Genomic DNA, 20,619 nt, shown 5'->3' with positions numbered 1-20,619 from the left:
AATGTGGGGTGCCGGCAGACACCGGGTCTGCGTGACCCGCTGATTGGCTCCTGCTGTGTCTAATCGGAGCGGGTAGCTGGCGGCAGTATATGTACGTGGAGCGGTCCTTAAGTAGTTAAAGATTATCCAAACCTTAAAGAGTATCTTTAAATTTAAATCCAAGAAATAATGGCTTACACTTGCTGCAGGCTTTTAGTTGTTTCACACCAGTTGTCTTTATTGCTACTTATTTCAGCCTAGGGCTCCTACCAATTACAAACTGGATTGGCATTTCCTGTGCTACAATGACTCCCAAGCAGGGGCAGCGTTGTCCCCTTAGGAATGGACATTCTCACTGCCCAGTGTCAGCTGATTTGCCAATTCTCCTCCTTTTATTGATAGCAGCAGCTGCCTGTGAAGACCACTGCTTGAAACTGTGCACCTGCAGCTAAGCTGTTCAGGCAGAAAATGGAAATGTGCAACAGTTGGGAAGTGCTGTATAAACCTTTCTGAATTTGAATCTTGAAGAAAAGTAGGCTTATTATTTTATGATTAAGGAGGAAGCATCTGAAGATACATGCCAAATAATGTCTCCCCCTTTAAAGTTCACAGTCCTATCATGTTATGATTGCTTTCCAAGGTTTTAAACTAACATTTGTGGGTTCAACTGTAGTGAACATACATTTGTTTGAAAGGGTTCTTTTTGTGTAGGGCTTATTTTTATCTTGATGTGTACACTATGTAAGAAATTCAAATTCTGTATGGTCACAGCTTGTCATGAACAGATGCTGTTTTTGAACAAAAAGAGCTCTCTACTATCTTTAGGTGTAAATCCACTTTCCCAGATATCCTTGTGATTGGGCAGTTTTTTCTCTGAATACATAATGACAATCAACTATTGTCATAAGCCAAAGTTTATCTTCAAATTGTGTGTTTTAACCGTGGACAGGGTTATGACCAGGCTTGTCAACTTTCGTCTAAATGTACAGTAAATTTGACACAAACATCACCCCAAAGTTAACAGGTTCTGAGGGAAGCAAATTTGGAAATTGCTTGTTGTTTTTTAATGTTTAAGCCATTTTTTGTCATGGATATGATAAGGTATATCAAATGAAAACCTTGTAATGCCCTAAAAATATATTCAAACATCACCTTGATACCATAAGGAAAATTTTTAAATGGTGATGCTTTGTATAAAACACAATGGCGGAGTTTTACTAAAACTGGCGCACACAGAATCAGGTGCAGCTGTGCATAGTAACTAATCGACTTCCAGGTTTACTTGTCAAAGCTTAATTGAACAAGCTGAAGTTGGAAGCTGAATGGTTACTATGCACAGCTGCACCAGATTCTGTGCGCTCCAGTTTTAGTAAATTTAGTAAATCTGTAAATTAATAAGAAAATATCTCCTTTCTAATTTTTTTAAACCTCCTTAGGCCCCTTTCACATGGGCGATCCGATCCAATCTGCCTGTCAGTTTTCCAGGCGGACCTGATCGGATGCTCCATGCATCCCTATGGGGAAGCGGGTGTCAGTAGAGACATCTCCGCTGACACCCGCTGCAATCCGATCGGATGGAAACCCTATTTTCCATCCGCCTGGAGGATCGGATGGGATTGGATGAGAACGGACAGGCGGTCTGTTCTCATCTGATTTTCCTATAGAAGAGAGTGGGGATCTGACAGCTCCGTCTCTGAACACAGAGCGGAGACGGAGCTATCATCCGCCTTCTCAGCACCCGTGTGAAAGGGGCCTAATAGTATGTTTGATACGATCAACAATTTGTTAAGTGTATAACAAGTGACAAAATTAAAAAACATATCAGTTGCTAAGATTTTTATTAGGCAGGGTTATTTAACCAGAGACAGAAGGATGCAGGATTTAACAGTGTACAATGAGAGGAGTGTGGTTTATTTTGCAGACAAGTGAGTATCTCAGATTATAGGCACATGATGTCTTCATTTATCACAGCAGAAATGTCCATGTCCATGGCAAGGATCACACGGATCAGGACAGCAGGAGACAACACAAGGGTTGCATGGATTGCATGGATCTGCCAAGAAAAAAAAAAACCTTCATTAGTCATTTATTAGATTCTAACCCCTTCATGACCAGAGGCTATTGAAGCTTAAATGCTCAGAATGAATATTTTAGCGATAGTAAGTATTGCTTTTCTTGACAAGAACTCTAATTTGCCTACCCAAATTTTTTTTTTTACATTGATTAACAAGCTATTACATGACCAGTTTTAAAACACTTTGCTCTGAATGTATTATAAGATGACAAATCAACAACAATTGATAAAAATGTTTAAAAAAATAACATTATTTTCCATAGCAGTTTTTAATTAAATGTATGTACATAAACAAAGAAAAATATCTGTGCCCCCTATAGGATACCAACAGCTAGCTCAAACTCTGGGTAGTTTAAAATAAATAATGCACCTACGAGCAGCGCTAGTATACAACTACTATGAATACATTAAAGTCCATCCAATGATTCAACAGGATCGGAGATTGTGCAAAAGATGAGATTGTGTACGCTCTTCATCCAGGTGCTTGATATGGTTAAGACGGTGAACAAAACCAGCCACCACACACTGTATGTATGTATATATATATATATATATATATATATATATATATATATTTTTTTTTTTTACAAAGTTTAATGCTATCTAATACCTTATCTTGACTGCCCAGAGAAACAGAGACAGAGAAAAGCACAGTACCTTCTGCAGGATGAGGAAGTTTGAAACTTCCAGTGACCACCATGATTGGCACAATGATCACATGATGGAAAAACCTTACTAATTGGTTCCTGATCATTTAAGCCTTGTTTAAATTTGCATTTGGGAGGTGGTAAAAACATGTGGCTGAGCTGCATTTTTGAAAACTAAAATGCAGCGCTGAAATAAATGTCATGAGACACCCCATCTCACACAGGTTCGAGTTTGTCTCAGATTTCATATGTTTACCCGGACATCGATCCACTTATCAGATACACTGCATACTGGGCTTTTGAGGTTGTGTGATCATCCGAGGCTGTGTGATCCTCTTAAAATCACTGAATGCACTTCTGATCATTGGGACAGCAATGATATCTATGATGCAGTAAGAGGCAGTGTGTTCTATCTGTAGTGGTGGTGGATGTCGACTCACACTGTTTCCATTGGCACATTGAGGTGGATGAATTTATCTCTGGATCAGGGTTTTATGGGACTTTTTTTAACGTTTACTATTTGTCTCATGACATTTATTTCAGCACTGCATTTTAATTTTCATTAATCAATATTACCTACCAGTAATTTGTGCTAGCTGCTGTATCTTGCATACTTTTTTGGAAGCGCTAGGTTTTTTGTATTTTTATTTGAGCTGCATTTTTTTTGCCTCCTAATCGATCCCCCTTAAGCTGTTAGGGCAGGTGATCAGATGCCGAAGCCGCAATCCTTTACACCGGGAAAAATGATATACCCGAATGGGGTTGTCATTAATGCACACAGCTGGTGTGGGTTTTTAAGGGTTAAAAACAGGCAGTGAGAAGGTAATAAAACATCTCCTAGCTACCCACCACGATCTGCTCTTCAGAGAGCCAAACTGTGTGCAAACAAGCACCTAATCGGAAACCTGTGGCTGTGATAAGCCCCAGAATTAGCAGCGGGCAGAAATGGGCACTCCTAGTTCGCAGCTGCAATATAGAGTAACATCATTTTCATGGTAAGGATAGCTGAGGATTCTTTATCTACAGACTGTAGATGAAGAATGCATAAGCAACATATATGTGATTAGCAAATACATATCATTTACAGAGGTTTGCAAAACAATTCATATTACACTCCTCATGGCAATTTTTAATCAATTTGCAATCATGTTTCACTCCATGTTGCACTAATATGTCAGAGCTGTGGTGAATTAAAACTCCACTATTTTACCCACGGTGTTGCGACTGGTAGGAAAAGGTTGCAGCATTGCTACATACATGTGGAGAATGTGTATGACTTTTCATTTCTGCTTTCAGGTGGAATAGTAAGCAGTTCATGTAGGTGTTGGAAGGATAAAATACTTTTTTAAGCACAAGTAAGAGGGAAAGGAAATAGTTGTCACTTTGGGTGTTCTGTTGGACAAAAACAACCAATATAATCAGCAGTGCTTAATTCTGTGCAGGTTTTTCCCATTATCCAGTAAAATCCTAAGTGCATTGATAAGCCACCTGTAAAAGAAACAACTCAAAATATGCACTGTGTGTGATCGGGGAAGAATCCCTTTTTATCAGTGATGGGAGGATTGGCTTATTTTAAAGTACACACTCTTCATCCATTATCCTAAATACTCAAAACAATAATCCATTGCTCCTCTTACCTTGTTGGCGGACATAAACGGTGCCATGGTGATGATGGTGAGGTTTACATGCTACAAGAGATACAAGCATATATTAAAGAAGAATACCAGACGACCGATGAAATTAACCTTATACCATTTAATGATATCAGCCAAATATTGCAGCCAAATATTTAAATCTGCATAATTGTTGTTTACCCTGGATTTATTAATCTACTGCAACTGGAGTTCATCATGTTCTTCTCAGTGGTACTGCAACCACCATAACAGAATTGCCCTGGGCATCTATTTTGTTGCTCTTAGGTACAGGAAGGAGCATGCAGTAGGTGAAAACAGAAAACCTGGCCTTACTTTCCCAGGATTGAGGTGTATAATAGACTTCAGTCAGATATTCTGCACATCAGGTCATATGTTTATTTCATATCAGACCTCTGCAATCTAATTCCTCTTCCAACTCATTTTTATATGTTATGATATTGTAAGGCATATAATCAAACATACAAAATATAATCTAAGGCTGTTTTTTCTTGGAGATAAAACATTTTGCCCAAAACTTAACTTCAGGTTAATTTTACTTTAAATAGCTTGTTTGGGCCAACAGAGTTCCCAGTACCGCTGCAGGAACACAACTCTGTATACTGTATGCCCCTTATTCTAAATACAGCTTATACTCTGACAGCAGCCACATCAATTAGTAATATAATTAGTTTGTTTGACCCAGCTTATTTGTGTAATTAAAATAAAAATAAACCCAGATTCAGGTTTTAAAAAGAATACAGGTGCAGCTAAAATGAAACTACAGTTATTGATACAATGATTTATAACCGACACACACGCCTACCCAAACTTTTTTAGCAGGAAATTATAAGAAAGTAAGAATTTTACAGTGAAGAGAGTTCATACAACCTCTCTGCATTTATGTACAAAAAATATGTAATTTATAAACACAACACTTACGGTCTTGGCATGGATCTTTGCAGACTACTACATTTTGGCAAGGGTTGCATGGATCTTGGCATTGGATCTTCTGGGTAACACATTTCCCTTTGATTCCTGACATATCTGCTTTTAAGTTTGGTTTCCTTCTTGGAAAATTCAGAAGAGATTTTTCGGTTGTTTGAATAATGTATGATGGCACCTTTTTATATATACTGTAAGTGGAGGTGGAATTGGAACACATTCCTTCACTGGTTGGTCATAACAGATTTACAAGGTGTTGAAACACTGTCCACATGCTTATCATTTATGAATTTGTTTGGTCTTTATTCAGCACTTTGCTAGTTAAGTACACTTACATTTACACTCTATGATTTAAACTTTTGAATTGTTTTTTATTTTTCTTTTTAATTCCTTTTTAATTGTTTTATATACTGAGGCATCGTTTTAATTGGGATTATGTGTTAGCTGGCTAATTAAAAAATTATTGTTGTAGTCATTTTTATATTACCAAATATTATATATTATATTACCATATAGCCTCTTACCAAATAAACAGACAGTAAGGACCTTAGGTATTTCTTGGCTGGAAGTGAATTGCCTCCTCTCATTGTGATGTGTTGATGGACCGATACTCCCTGGTAGTCTATGGCTTGTCTTAATCCTATCCATCAGCATCATGTAGGGAAGTACACCACATTATTGATGAATTCTTATTTCATCAATAATGTGATGTGCTTTTAAAGTGCCATCCAATGCATTATCCATCGTCAATTTGTCACTCTACCCTCGTTTCACCACCAATACAGAGAACTCACCAGAACCCCAGGACCCCTCAAATAGAGTGGGTCCCAATGCGCTTCCCCCCCCCCCCCCCGGGGATCACTCATCCAGGAACCTGACCAGATATTCACTCTCCAATATTGTCAAACAACCAGGAAAAAAGAAGAGCTCCAACAGTGTAAAACCTTACTATTTTGATACAAGTACACCACAATAAATCTACAGGCTTATCGGCTTACATTATTTAGTGCAAACATCCTTGCACCCAGCATTACACTTTTTTTTTTTTATATATATAATGTTCCCCACACTGCAAGCTTTTGAGGACACATCTTTCTGGGGCACCTCCCCTAAAACCCCACCCCACTCCATTAATGAATGGATATTAGAGCCATTCTGGAAATTTGCCTTGTTCTATCTAGAGCACCCACACTAAAAAAGCAGAGCAGACAGGAACTGCTGAAATTTCTCTGTAACAGCATGATTCTGAAATACATGTTGGTTGTTCATTGTCTTAGTCCATTTAGGTGCAGTATGACATATTGAAATTGCAATGAGAGCTGGTTACAGGGCCAAAGATTACAGACATCCTTTGGGAGCATCCCAAATTTTCTATCTGCAGAATCTTTAAAAGAAGGGACATCTTCTCAAATAGGTTCAATGAGATGTTTGCTTAATACAGAGACAGCAGGATCACCTATAGTAGTAGCCTACCTATTTTTTGCCACTTGATGGAGTTTAGCAGAAATTTTGGGTAAATGAAAATCTTTTCAGGAATGACCCAATCATCATAGACTGCGCATTCATTGTATCTGTTCAGGCACAGGGAATGTTTTGTAGGATTTTTTAGGTCTCTTTGTACCCAAAGGGGCATGGGGAGAAAGAGGAGAGTCGAGTTGCACAATGCCAAGGATTTTGTGGACAGAGGCAATAAGCTTTTCAACATTTACAAGCACATGGCTTCCTCCAATACTGCTCCAATATAATCCTCATTCCATTTATGTGTTTTTGTCATCTCGGACAATATATCTGAATCTGATTTAGATTGAGAAACAAGAGTAGAAGAAGAGGCAGAGTGTTTATAGGCCTTGGACAAAGATGGCTGTATTAAGGCTGTGATCTGTCCAAGGAACTCTGACATGGATGAAAAAAATTCTGCTTTTGCCAGCTATGCTGCATGTTGTGTGCCTGAAATAGAAATACAATCAGATGCAAACATTGATGTTAAAACTAGGCCCTGCTCAGGCACAATGGATGCATTGTCACTCTGAGTTTTGTGTGGGCCTTCAGCAGAGAAAATGTTTGCAGGTGATTATTAATTGGCTCCTCTTTGCCTGGTCTCCGATATAGCTACAAGTGAAGCTATTCCTCTGGGGGGTACTCATGGAGTAGAGTGCTGAAAATAGGATATGTGTGTCCAAAAGGAGTACGCAATAACCTAGGTGTAGACTGTACTGCAACAAAACCTCAGGGTGAAAGGGCTGGAGGAAATGCCTGAGTACCTTATAAGGGCCCTAAACTGAAGTGGTATTAAAGTGTCAGACCAATGGTGTGATGTAACACCTTGTCGTCTACCTAAGACTCAGCTATGAGTGATTTAAATTTTACCACCAAGTTTGAAAAGGTTTCTCTGTGAATGAATACATTCCAAACATAGCCTTGTTAATGCGGTAACAGTCAGTAATACAGGGTGGTGACCCTGTCTTACCTATCCATTATGCTGGATGGTATATAAAGTCCAGGCTTCACCCATAACAGTAGAAATACCCTGGAAGAGGTCTTCAGAGACTGGTTCCATAGCAATGGCTCCTGGGCCTATATAGCACCCTGTGGCTGACTCAACTCATTGCATTGAGTACAAATGTCAGCACCAATGCAGGATCCAGTGCCCAAAGCAACATTACCTGCTGTCCCCACACCATGGAGTCTGGGTACAGGTCCCAAGGTTTTACTGAGTTTACACCATTCCAAATACACTGCTTCTATATAGGAATTAGTAGACAGTGAAGTGTTGTTTGCAGAATTACAAGAAAATATGAGTGAATGTGATTTCTCTGAGAAGAAGAGTTCCATCACCTGTAGACACTAGCACAACATTTGGGATTCACTGAGTGGAGCAGCTTTATAGGGAAGGCCCCCAGGGTCATAGAGAAGGGTTCCACAGGATCCTCAAAGGCTTGCCAGTGTCCCATCACCTGAAGGTATTAGCCTTTACCCAATAGTGTATGGCCTCTGTTCTGTACTTTTACGTTTACAATATACAAGTAAACTGCTCAAAAAAATTAAAGGAACACTTTTTAATCAGAGTATAACATTAAGTCAAGTAAACTCCTGGGATATTGATCTAGTCAGTTAAGTAGCAGAGAGGGTTTTTAATCAGTATCAGCTACCTTTGTGTTAAATAAATTAACAACAGGTGCACTAGATGGGCAAACATGAGACAACCTCCAAATCAGGAATGGTTTTTCAGTTGGAGACCACTGACATTTTTTTCCCCTACTCATCTTTTCTGACTGTTTTTCACTAGTTTTGCAGTCGGCTAGGGTCAGTGTCACTACTGGTAGCATGAGGCGATACCTGGACCCTATAGAGGTTGCACAAGCAGTCCAATTCCTTCAGGATGGCACATCAATATGTGCCATTGCCAGAAGGTTTGCTGTGTCTCCCAGCACAGTCTCAAGACCATGGAGGAGATTCCAAGAGAAAGGGAGTTACTCTATGAGAGCTGGACATGGTCATAGAAGGTCCTTAACCTATCAGCAGGACTGATATCTGCTCCTTTGTGCACGGAGGAACAGGATGAGCACTGCCAGAGCCCTACAAAATGACCTCCGGCAGGCCACTGGTGTGAATGTTTCTGACCAATCAGAAACAGACTTCTTGCGGCACCCTGTGGTGGGTGGGTGGCTGGCTGGCTGGCACCCTTTGGTGGGTGGGTGGCTGGCTGGCGCCCCCTTTGGTGGGTGGCTGACTAGCACCCTGTGGTGGGTGGCTGGCTGGCACCCTTTGGTGGCTGGCTGGCACCCTGAGGTGGGTGGCTGGCTGGCACCCTGTGGTGGGTGGCTGGCTGGCACCCTTTGGTTGGTGGCAGGCTTGCACCTTTTGGTGGGTGGCTGGCTGGCATCCTGTGGTGGGTGGCTGGCTGACACCCTGTGGTGGGTGGATGGCTGGCTGGCCCCCTGTGGTGGGTAGCTGGCTGACTGGCACCCTGTGGTGGCTGGCTGGGACGCTGTGGTGGGTGGCTGGCTGGTACAGGACCAGGGCCTGTGGCTGGCTGGTACAGGCCCAGGGTCTGTGGCTGGCTAGCTGGTACAGGCAGGGCCTGTGGCTGGCTGGCTGGTACAGGCAGGGCCTGTGGCTGGTTGGCTGGTACAGGCCTTTGTGTGTGTGTGTGTGTGCGGGTGACTGGCTGGCACTGGGCAGCTGTGGGTGGGTGGGTGTATGTATGTGGCAGCTGTGTTAAACACACTGTGTGCACTGTACACCCACTGTCCCGAGACTCCCCAACTCCAGACGAGGCTGAGGGAGGCTACCTAAGAAGGCAGAAGCTGTCCCAGTGCGTGGAGGCGCATGTCGCTACATACGCAATGATGTCACGGCAATTTCAATATCGGTAACCTCCGGGGCCGATTTCAATATATCGGGGAACGTGCATATTTGCCCCCGATATATCGGCCTTGCCAATAATCGGCCGATCCCTAATATGATTGCATTTTTTATTTGTTTAGTTATCCCATAGTTCTTGATGTATGTGAGGTCTATCTTCTGTTGTACACATCCTCTATAGATGGTATATAGTAGGTCTGTGGATGTATGTGCAGAAATAACTTGTGCAAAAAATATACTCAGTGAGCAATACTAGTGGGGGGCAGAAGACCATGTTATTGATGCATGTTGTTTCAACTTGCTGACTGGATCTGCCTATTGCTATGGTTTTAAAAAATGAAATTGGGATTTATATATTTCTATGTGGTTTTAGGTAATTCCAAGGACAAAAAGGTCACCTTAACCACTTCAGCTCCGGAAGGTTCGTCCCCCTTCTTGACCAGGCTATTTTTTGCGAGTTACCGCACTGCGTTGCCTAAACCTAGAATTATGCAGTCTTGTGACGCTGTACCCAAACAAATTTAGGCCTATATTTTTTTCTGCTACATGTTTTTGGTAAAAACAAAATCCCTATAGGCGTGTTTTGATTGGTTTGCGCAAACGTTATAGCATCTACAAACTATGGGATAGATTTATGGACTCTATATTTTTTTTTTTACTAGAAATGGTGGCTATCAGCTCTGCTTTGACTGAGGGAAGACAGAGATCAGTGTTCCTGCTTAGAAGATCTCCATCTTGTCCTCTGACAGAATGGCAATCTGCCTACCTTACATAGGTAGACCGCCGTTCTGTCAGCCTCAGGAAGAAATGCGGGGTGCCGGCAGACGTCGGGTCTGCGTGACCCGCTGATTGGCTCCTGCTGTGTCTAATCGGAGCGGGTAGCTGGTGGCAGTATATGTACGTGGAGCGGTCCTTAAGTAGTTAAAGATTATCCAAACCTTAAAGAGTATCTTTAAATTTAAATCCAAGAAATAATGGCTTACACTTGCTGCAGGCTTTTAGTTGTTTCACACCAGTTGTCTTTATTGCTACTTATTTCAGCCTAGGGCTCCTACCAATTACAAACTGGATTGGCATTTCCTGTGCTACAATGACTCCCAAGCAGGGGCAGCGTTGTCCCCTTAGGAATGGACATTCTCACTGCCCAGTGTCAGCTGATTTGCCAATTCTCCTCCTTTTATTGATAGCAGCAGCTGCCTGTGAAGACCACTGCTTGAAACTGTGCACCTGCAGCTAAGCTGTTCAGGCAGAAAATGGAAATGTGCAACAGTTGGGAAGTGCAGTATAAACCTTTCTGAATTTGAATCTTGAAGAAAAGTAGGCTTATTATTTTATGATTAAGGAGGAAGCATCTGAAGATACATGCCAAATAATGTCTCCCCCTTTAAAGTTCACAGTCCTATCATGTGATTGCTTTCCAAGGTTTTAAACTAACATTTGTGGGTTCAACTGTAGTGAACATACATTTGTTTGAAAGGGTTCTTTTTGTGTAGGGCTTATTTTTATCTTGATGTGTACACTATGTAAGAAATTCAAATTCTGTATGGTCACAGCTTGTCATGAACAGATGCTGTTTTTGAACAAAAAGAGCTCTCTACTATCTTTAGGTGTAAATCCACTTTCCAGATATCCTTGTGATTGGGCAGTTTTTGCTCTGAATACATAATGACAATCAACTATTGTCATAAGCCAAAGTTTATCTTCAAATTGTGTGTTTTAACCGTGGACAGGGTTATGACCAGGCTTGTCAACTTTCGTCTAAATGTACAGTAAATTTGACAAAAACATCATCCAAAAGTAAACAGGTTCTGAGGGAAGCAAATTTGGAAATTGCTTGTTGTTTTTTAATGTTTAAGCCATTTTTTGTCATGGATATGATAAGGTACATCAAATGAAAACCTTGTACTGCCCTAAAAATATATTCAAACATCACCTTGATACCATAAGGAAAATTTTTAAATGGTGATGCTTTGTATAAAACACAATGGCGGAGTTTTACTAAAACTGGCGCACACAGAATCAGGTGCAGCTGTGCATAGTAACTAATCGACTTCCAGGTTTACTTGTCAAAGCTTAATTGAACAAGCTGAAGTTGGAAGCTGAATGGTTACTATGCACAGCTGCACCAGATTCTGTGCGCTCCAGTTTTAGTAAATTTAGTAAATCTGTAAATTAATAAGAAAATATCTCCTTTCTAATTTTTTTAAACCTCCTTAGGCCCCTTTCACATGGGCGATCCGATCCAATCTGCCTGTCAGTTTTCCAGGCGGACCTGATCGGATGCTCCATGCATCCCTATGGGGAAGCGGGTGTCAGTAGAGACATCTCCGCTGACACCCGCTGCAATCCGATCGGATGGAAACCCTATTTTCCATCCGCCTGGAGGATCGGATGGGATTGGATGAGAACGGACAGGCGGTCTGTTCTCATCTGATTTCCCTATAGAAGAGAGTGGGGATCTGACAGCTCCGTCTCTGAACACAGAGCGGAGACGGAGCTATCATCCGCCTTCTCAGCACCCGTGTGAAAGGGGCCTAATAGTATGTTTGATACGATCAACAATTTGTTAAGTGTATAACAAGTGACAAAATGAAAAAACATATCAGTTGCTAAGATTTTTATTAGGCAGGGTTATTTAACCAGAGACAGAAGGATGCAGGATTTAACAGTGTACAATGAGAGGAGTGTGGTTTATTTTGCAGACAAGTGAGTATCTCAGATTATAGGCACAAACATGATGTCTTCATTTATCACAGCAGAAATGTCCATGTCCATGGCAAGGATCACACGGATCAGGACAGCAGGGGACAACACAAGGGTTGCATGGATTGCATGGATCTGCCAAGAAAAAAAAAAAACCTTCATTAGTCATTTATTAGATTCTAACCCCTTCATGACCAGAGGCTATTGAAGCTTAAATTCTCAGAATGAATATTTTAGCGATAATAAGTATTGCTTTTCTTGACAAGAACTCTAATTTGCCTACCCAAATTTTTTTTTTACATTGATTAACAAGCTATTACATGACCAGTTTTAAAACACTTTGCTCTGAATGTATTATAAGATGACAAATCAACAACAATTGATAAAAATGTTTAAAAAAATAACATTATTTTCCATAGCAGTTTTTAATTAAATGGTTTAAATGTATGTACATAAACAAAGAAAAATATCTGTGCCCCCTATAGGATACCAACAGCTAGCTCAAACTCTGGGTAGTTTAAAATAAATAATGCACCTACGAGCAGCGCTAGTATACAACTACTATGAATACATTAAAGTCCATCCAATGATTCAACAGAATCGGAGATTGTGCAAAAGATGAGATTGTGTACGCTCTTCATCCAGGTGCTTGATATGGTTAAGACGGTGAACAAAACCAGCCACCACACACTGTATGTATGTATATATATATATATATATATTTTTTTTTTTTTTTACAAAGTTTAATGCTATCTAATAGCTTATCTTGACTGCCCAGAGAAACAGAGACAGAGAAAAGCACAGTACCTTCTGCAGGATGAGGAAGTTTGAAACTTCCAGTGACCACCATGACTGGCATAATGATCACATGATGGAAAAACCTTACTAATTGGTTCCTGATCATTTAAGCCTTGTTTAAATTTGCATTTGGGAGGTGGTAAAAACATGTGGCTGAGCTGCATTTTTGAAAACTAAAATGCAGCGCTGAAATAAATGTCATGAGACACCCCATCTCACACAGGTTCGAGTTTGTCTCAGATTTCATATGTTTACCCGGACATCGATCCACTTATCAGATACACTGCATACTGGGCTTTTGAGGTTGTGTGATCATCCGAGGCTGTGTGATCCTCTTAAAATCACTGAATGCACTTCTGATCATTGGGACAGCAATGATATCTATGATGCAGTAAGAGGCAATGTGTTCTATCTGTAGTGGTGGTGGATGTCGACTCACACTGTTTCCATTGGCACATTGAGGTGGATGAATTTATCTCTGGATCAGGGTTTTATGGGACTTTTTTTTAACGTTTACTATTTGTCTCATGACATTTATTTCAGCACTGCATTTTAATTTTCATTAATCAATATTACCTACCAGTAATTTGTGCTAGCTGCTGTATCTTGCATACTTTTTTGGAAGCGCTAGTTTTTTTGTATTTTTATTTGAGCTGCATTTTTTTTGCCTCCTAATCGATCCCCCTTAAGCTGTTAGGGCAGGTGATCAGATGCCGAAGCCGCAATCCTTTACACCGGGAAAAATGATATACCCGAATGGGGTTGTCATTAATGCACACAGCTGGTGTGGGTTTTTAGGGGTTAAAACAGGCAGTGAGAAGGTAATAAAACATCTCCTAGCTACCCACCATGATCTGCTCTTCAGAGAACCAAACTGTGTGCAAACAAGCACCTAATCGGAAACCTGTGGCTGTGATAAGCCCCAGAATTAGCAGCGGGCAGAAATGTGCACTCCTAGTTCACAGCTGCAATATAGAGTAACATTATCATTTTCATGGTAAGGATAGCTGAGGATCTTTATCTACAGACTGTAGATGAAGAATGCATAAGCAACATATATGTGATTAGCAAATACATATCATTTACAGAGGTTTGCAAAACAATTCATATTCCACTCCTCATGGCAATTTTTAATCAATTTGCAATCATGTTTCACTCCATGTTGCACTAATATGTCAGAGCTGTGGTGAATTAAAACTCCACTATTTTACCCACGGTGTTGCTACTGGTAGGAAAAGGTTGCAGCATTGCTACATACATGTGGAGAATGTGTATGACTTTTCATTTCTGCTTTCAGGTGGAATAGTAAGCAGTTCATGTAGGTGTTGGAAGGATAAAATACTTTTTTAAGCACAAGTAAGAGGGAAAGGAAATAGTTGTCACTTTGGGTGTTCTGTTGGACAAAAACAACCAATATAATCAGCAGTGCTTAATTCTGTGCAGGTTTTTCCCATTATCCAGTAAAATCATAAGTGCATTGATAAGCCACCTGTAAAAGAAACAACTCAAAATATGCACTGTGTGTGATCGGGGAAGAATCCCCTTTCTCAGTGATGGGAGGATTGGCTTATTTTAAAGTACACACTCTTCATCCATTATCCTAAATACTCAAAACAATAATCCATTGCTCCTCTTACCTTGTTGGCGGACATAAACGGTGCCATGGTGATGATGGTGAGGTTGACATGCTACAAGAGATACAAGCATATATTAAAGAAGAATACCAGACGACCGATGAAATTAACCTTATACCATTTAATGATATCAGCCAAATATTGCAGCCAAATATTTAAATCTGCATAATTGTTGTTTACCCTGGATTTATTAATCTACTGCAACTGGAGTTCATCATGTTCTTCTCAGTGGTACTGCAACCACCATAACAGAATTGCCCTGGGCATCTATTTTGTTGCTCTTAGGTACAGGAAGGAGCATGCAGTAGGTGAAAACAGAAAACCTGGCCATACTTTCCCAGGGTTGAGGTGTATAATAGACTTCAGTCAGATATTCTGCACATCAGGTCATATGTTTATTTCATATCAGACCTCTGCAATCTAATTCCTCTTCCAACTCATTTTTATATGTTATGATATTGTAAGGCATGTAATCAAACATACAAAATATAATCTAAGGCTGTTTTTTCTTGGAGATAAAACATTTTGCCCAAAATTTAACTTCAGGTTTATTTTACTTTAAATAGCTTGTTTGGGCCAACAGAGTTCCCAGTACCGCTGCAGGAACACAACTCTGTATACTGAATGTCCCTGATTCTAAATACAGCTTATACTCTGACAGCAGCCACATCAATTAGTAATATAATTAGTTTGTTTGACCCAGCTTATTTCTGTAATTAAAATAAAAATAAACCCAGATTCAGGTTTTAAAAAGAATACAGGTGCAGCTAAAATGAAACTACAGTTATTGATACAATCATTTATAACCGACACACGTGGCTACCCAAACTTTTTTAGCAGGAAATTATAAGAAAGTAGGAATTTTACATTGAAGAGAGTTCATACAACCTCTCTGCATTTATGTACAAAAAATACGTAATTTATAAACGCAACACTTACGGTCTTGGCATGGATCTTTGCAGACTACTACATTTTGGCAAGGGTTGCATGGATCTTTGCAGACTACTACGTTTTGGCAAGGGTTGCATGGATCTTGGCATTGGATCTTCTGGGTAACACATTTCCCTTTGATTCCTGACATATCTGCTTTTAAGTTTGGTTTCCTTCTTGGAAAATTCAGAAGAGATTTTTCGGTTGTTTGAATAATGTATGATGGCACCTTTTTATATATACTGTAAGTGGAGGTGGAATTGGAACACATTCCTTCACTGGTTGGTCATAACAGATTTACAAGGTGTTGAAACACTGTCCACATGCTTATCATTTACTAATTTGTTTGGTCTTTATTCAGCACTTTGCTAGTTAAGTACACTTACATTTACACTCTATGATTTAAACTTTTGAATTGTTTTTTTTTTTCTTTTTAATTCCTTTTTAATTGTTTTATATACTGAGGCATCGTTTTAATTGGGATTATGTGTTAGCTGGCTAATTAAAAAATTATTGTTGTAGTAATTTTTATATTACCAAATATTATATATTATATTACCATATAGCCTCATACCAAATAAACAGACAGTAAGGACCTTAGGTATTTCTTGGCTGGAAGTGAATTGCCTCCTCTCATCGTGATGTGTTGATGGACCGATACTCCCTGGTAGTCTATGGCTTGTCTTAATCCTATCCATCAGCATCATGTAGGGAAGTACACCACATTATTGATGAATTCTTATTTCATCAATAATGTGATGTGCTTTTAAAGTGCCATCCAATGCATTATTCATTCTCAATTTGTCACTCTACCCTCGTTTCACCACCAATACAGAGAACTCACCAGAACCCCAGGACCCCTCAAATAGAGTGGGTCCCAATGCGCTTCCCCCCCCCCCCCCGGGGATCACTCATCCAGGAACCTGACCAGATATTCACTCTCCAATATTGTCAAACAACCAGGAAAAAAGAAGAGCTCCAACAGTGTAAAACCTTACTAATTTGATACAAGTACACCACAATAAATCTACAGGCTTATCGGCTTACATTATTTAGTGCAAACATCCTTGCACCCAGCATTACACTTTTTTTTTTTATATATATAATGTTCCCCACACTGCAAGCTTTTGAGGACACATCTTTCTGGGGCACCTCCCCTAAAACCCCACCCCACTCCATTAATGAATGGATATTAGAGCCATTCTGGAAATTTGCCTTGTTCTATCTAGAGCACCCACACTAAAAAAGCAGAGCAGACAGGAACTGCTGAAATTTCTCTGTAACAGCATGATTCTGAAATACATGTTGGTTGTTCATTGTCTTAGTCCATTTAGGTACAGCAGGGGCGGACTGACAACTCATGGGGCCCCCGGGCAATAGGAGATCATGGGGCCCCTTGTGTCCTCACCCACACCCAAGCCACACCCACACAAAGCCCCACCTACATATTACACTGCCTACGCTACATGCGTTTGTCACAGAATTTCTCTACACTATGTTTAAAATAAATGTTTATTATAGAAAATAAAGAAAAATAAACTTACATTAAAGAAAGTACAACAATGGTACATTTCCAAACTTAAAGTGAAGTTCCACTCAAAAGTGGAAGCTATGCTTATCTGATTCCCCCCTCCCCTTCCGGTGCCACATTTGGCACCATCGGGGGCGGGTACCTGTTTTTGACAGGTACCCTGTCCCCACTTCAGTCAAACCTTGCCGTAGTGAGATACATCAGCATTTGCATCCCCTCCTCCTTCCCCTGCTGCCGGGCCAGTAAGAGCGCAGCGCACTTCGCGCATGCACAGTTGGGAACCGGCTGTGAAGCCCCTTACAGTCAATGGTGGCGGCAGCACCTGACAGCCAATGGAAACACGGCTGGATTCCAGGACAGGTAAGTGTCCTAGTATTAAAAGTCAGCAGCTACAGTATGTGTAGCTGCTGACCTTTAATTTTTTGAGGTAGGGGTGGAACTCCACTTTAAGGTTTTCATAAATTAATACAATATAACAGGTGCAACAAATGTCTACTTAGCTGAACAGTTTAATAAAAAAATATACAAAAAATTAAAAATACAAAGCTCTGACCAGCATGTTACAAAATTTTGGACCTAGAATTACTTTCACTCTGACGTTCCCGACAATACCATACATAAATGGCGCTACTATTGTTTACATATGTGTGCTCGTCCTACATAATGCTTTTTATATAGAGGGTGTGCTTTACACTTTTAATAACATATATATATATATATATATATATATATATATATATATATATATATAGTATGTAAATCATTTTTATATAATTTTCACTAACCACCAATGTAAGGGGCATTCCTCCCATCGACCACCATTGTAAGGGGAAGTGTTTCTACAGGCCACCAATGTAAGGAGCATTCTTATTGCTAACCACCATGTAAGGAGCATTCTTCCCACTCCCACTGACCACCAATGTAATCAACATTCTTCCCACTGACCACCAATGTAAGGGACATTCTTCCCACTGACCACCAATGTAAGGGACATTCTTCCCACTGACCACCAATGTAAGGGACATTCTTCCCACTGACCACCAATGTAAGGGTCATTCTTTCCACTGACCACCAATGTAAGGGACATTCTTCCCACTGACCACCAATGTAAGGGACATTCTTCCCACTGACCACCAATGTAAGGGACATTCTTCCCACTGACCACCAATGTAAGGGTCATTCTTCCCACTGACCACCAATGTAAGGAACATTCTTCCCACTGACCACCAATGTAAGGAACATTCTTCCCACTGACCACCAATGTAAGGGACATTCTTCTCACTGACCACCAATGTAAGGGACATTCTTCCCAATTTTGTTTATTAAAAGTCTTGCAATCAATAAGCATAAAATCAATATACATAAATAAATATATACATATTTACATGAAAAGGGGGGAAAAAAAAAAATACATAGCAAATTCTGCTCTCAAATAAAGACTGCCTTTACAGCAAAAACAAAACTCACATCATGAAACACATCATTACCGGAAAAAATTATCTTAATAAGACTCACACCACCACACCAGACATCAAACCTGCGAGGTCAAGAAACAAAACCACTCCCATTATGCATGCAGCCCTTCTTCAAAAATGAAGATATTAACTAACAAAAGCTAAGGGTGTGAAAAAAATAGCATAGGAAAAAAGCTTTTCACCCAGAGATGGACAGTTCACCAAAAGCAGGTCTGATATTCCTCCACGCCCTTATCCAGACCGCTCGAGGCTCCCTGCCCTTCTCAAGACCCCGAATCTTCCCAACCTCACCAAGAATATCGTACACCACCACCTCGACAGGGAGGACTTTCTTCCGCAGGGTAATCTGGCACCGTGCATTCCACGTGAAGTAACGGACAACTATACTAACTAGAAAAAGTGTATTCAAATCAAAATCCCAGCGAGTCGGGAATGCCCCGTACACCCACTCCGCATAACTCATGCGATAGAGAAAGGGGATGCCTAGAGCCCTCCCCACCCTTTTATACACCTCTATGTTAAAGGGACACTGGAGCAAAAAGTGGTCCATAGACTCTACTTTACCAACACACTCCGCTCTAGGACAATCCCGATCATCCACAGGGCGATGCTTCAGGTTCCCTCTCACATAGAGCCTTCCATGGAAAGCGAGCCAGGCTTGATCCCTAAACTTCAAAGGGATTCTTCCTAAGTTAATTAAACGCAACCCCTCCCTCATTATGGGGCCTGGGCAATCCCTTAAAGTCAGCGACACACTGAAAGCAGAGCCCAAAATCCTCTTCTCCAGAAGCTTTCTGGGGAGGGACTTGATATCCCCCACTGTCACCTGCCACTGCCTAAGTATTTTCAGACACGGGGCAACATAAGCCGGAAGCTTGCCATGTCGGACTCTCAGACTTTTCACTGGCCCGCCATCTTCCCAGCATCGCAGAAAAGGCCTAAACCAAGATTGAAAAATACCCACCCATCCCGGCGGGGTCTCTGCTAACATATTACCAAGATTATACTTTAAAAAAAGCAGAGAAAAGAAAACTATAGGGTTGACCATTCCTAGACCACCCTCCCGCCTGGACAGGTAAGTTACATTGCGTTTGATCAGGTTCAGCCTATTTCCCCATAACAGTTGGAAAAAGCAGCTGTACACCCTTGCATAGAGAGATTCCGGCAAGATAAAGACAAAGCTGACATATAAAAAGATTGGGATCAGGTAAGTTTTAATCAAGTCAACCCTTTCCCTCAAGGAAAGTTTCCATTTCTTCCAGCTTGCCACCTTGGCATTGGCATTCAACAACCTGCTTTCCCAATTTCGATGACCATAGTCACCAGGACCAAATTTGATGCCCAACACTTTAATTTCCTGCTGGGGCTCTGGGAAGGCATCCGGAAGTTCGAAGCTTTCACCCTCCTCACCCATCCAGAAAACTTCACTCTTTTCATGATTGATTTTAGAGCCAGAAGCCTCAGTGTACTGCTCTATCACAGAGACCACCTCCTGCGCCTCCTCCATCCCAGAGATAATAACAGACACATCATCGGCATAGGCCACGACCTTCAAAGGCGGCACACCAGCAATGCCCAAAGGCACCCCACACAACGATCCACTCTCTAACCTTCTTATGAAGGGGTCGATTGCGAATACATATAGCAGGGGGCTCAAAGGACACCCCTGGCGCACACCAGAGCCAACCTCAAAAGGCCGTCCAACCCAACCATTAACAAGTGGGAAGCTCTCAGCCCCTTTATATAATGTTTTCAGCCAATCAATAAACCTCCCCTGCAGGCCGTATCTACCAAGTAGCAAATACAGGTACTCATGATTGACTCGATCAAAAGCCTTCGCCTGATCCAATGCCAGCAAGTACTTTCTCCATCCAGCAGCCCTGCATCGCTCCAAAGCCTCCCGGACA

At 40.9% G+C, this 20,619-nt stretch overlaps 2 protein-coding genes and 1 long non-coding RNA gene across 3 annotated transcripts in view; all 3 read right to left on the bottom strand.

Moving 5' to 3' along the window:
- LOC309564720 overlaps positions 1-20,619 on the bottom strand; it is a 626,554-nt gene that overhangs the window by 425,603 nt on the left and 180,332 nt on the right. The window lies entirely within an intron of this gene.
- On the bottom strand, positions 1,938-5,496 carry LOC309563830 (uncharacterized protein; the record flags this gene model as incomplete). Its single annotated transcript, XM_082268463.1, has 3 exons — positions 1,938-2,032; positions 4,338-4,388; positions 5,274-5,496. 3 exons carry the CDS (start codon positions 5,494-5,496, stop codon positions 1,938-1,940), a joined length of 369 nt encoding a protein of 122 aa, XP_082124589.1.
- On the bottom strand, positions 12,385-15,977 carry LOC309563861 (uncharacterized protein; the record flags this gene model as incomplete). The annotated part of the gene is made up of 3 exons (XM_082268496.1): positions 12,385-12,479; positions 14,780-14,830; positions 15,716-15,977. 3 exons carry the CDS (start codon positions 15,975-15,977, stop codon positions 12,385-12,387), a joined length of 408 nt encoding a protein of 135 aa, XP_082124622.1.

Source organism: Pelophylax lessonae, assembly GCF_965119305.1.
Source record: "Pelophylax lessonae genome assembly, chromosome: 9".
NCBI classification, from domain to species: domain Eukaryota; kingdom Metazoa; phylum Chordata; class Amphibia; order Anura; family Ranidae; genus Pelophylax; species Pelophylax lessonae.
This window is presented reverse-complemented; position numbering and strand designations above follow the sequence as displayed.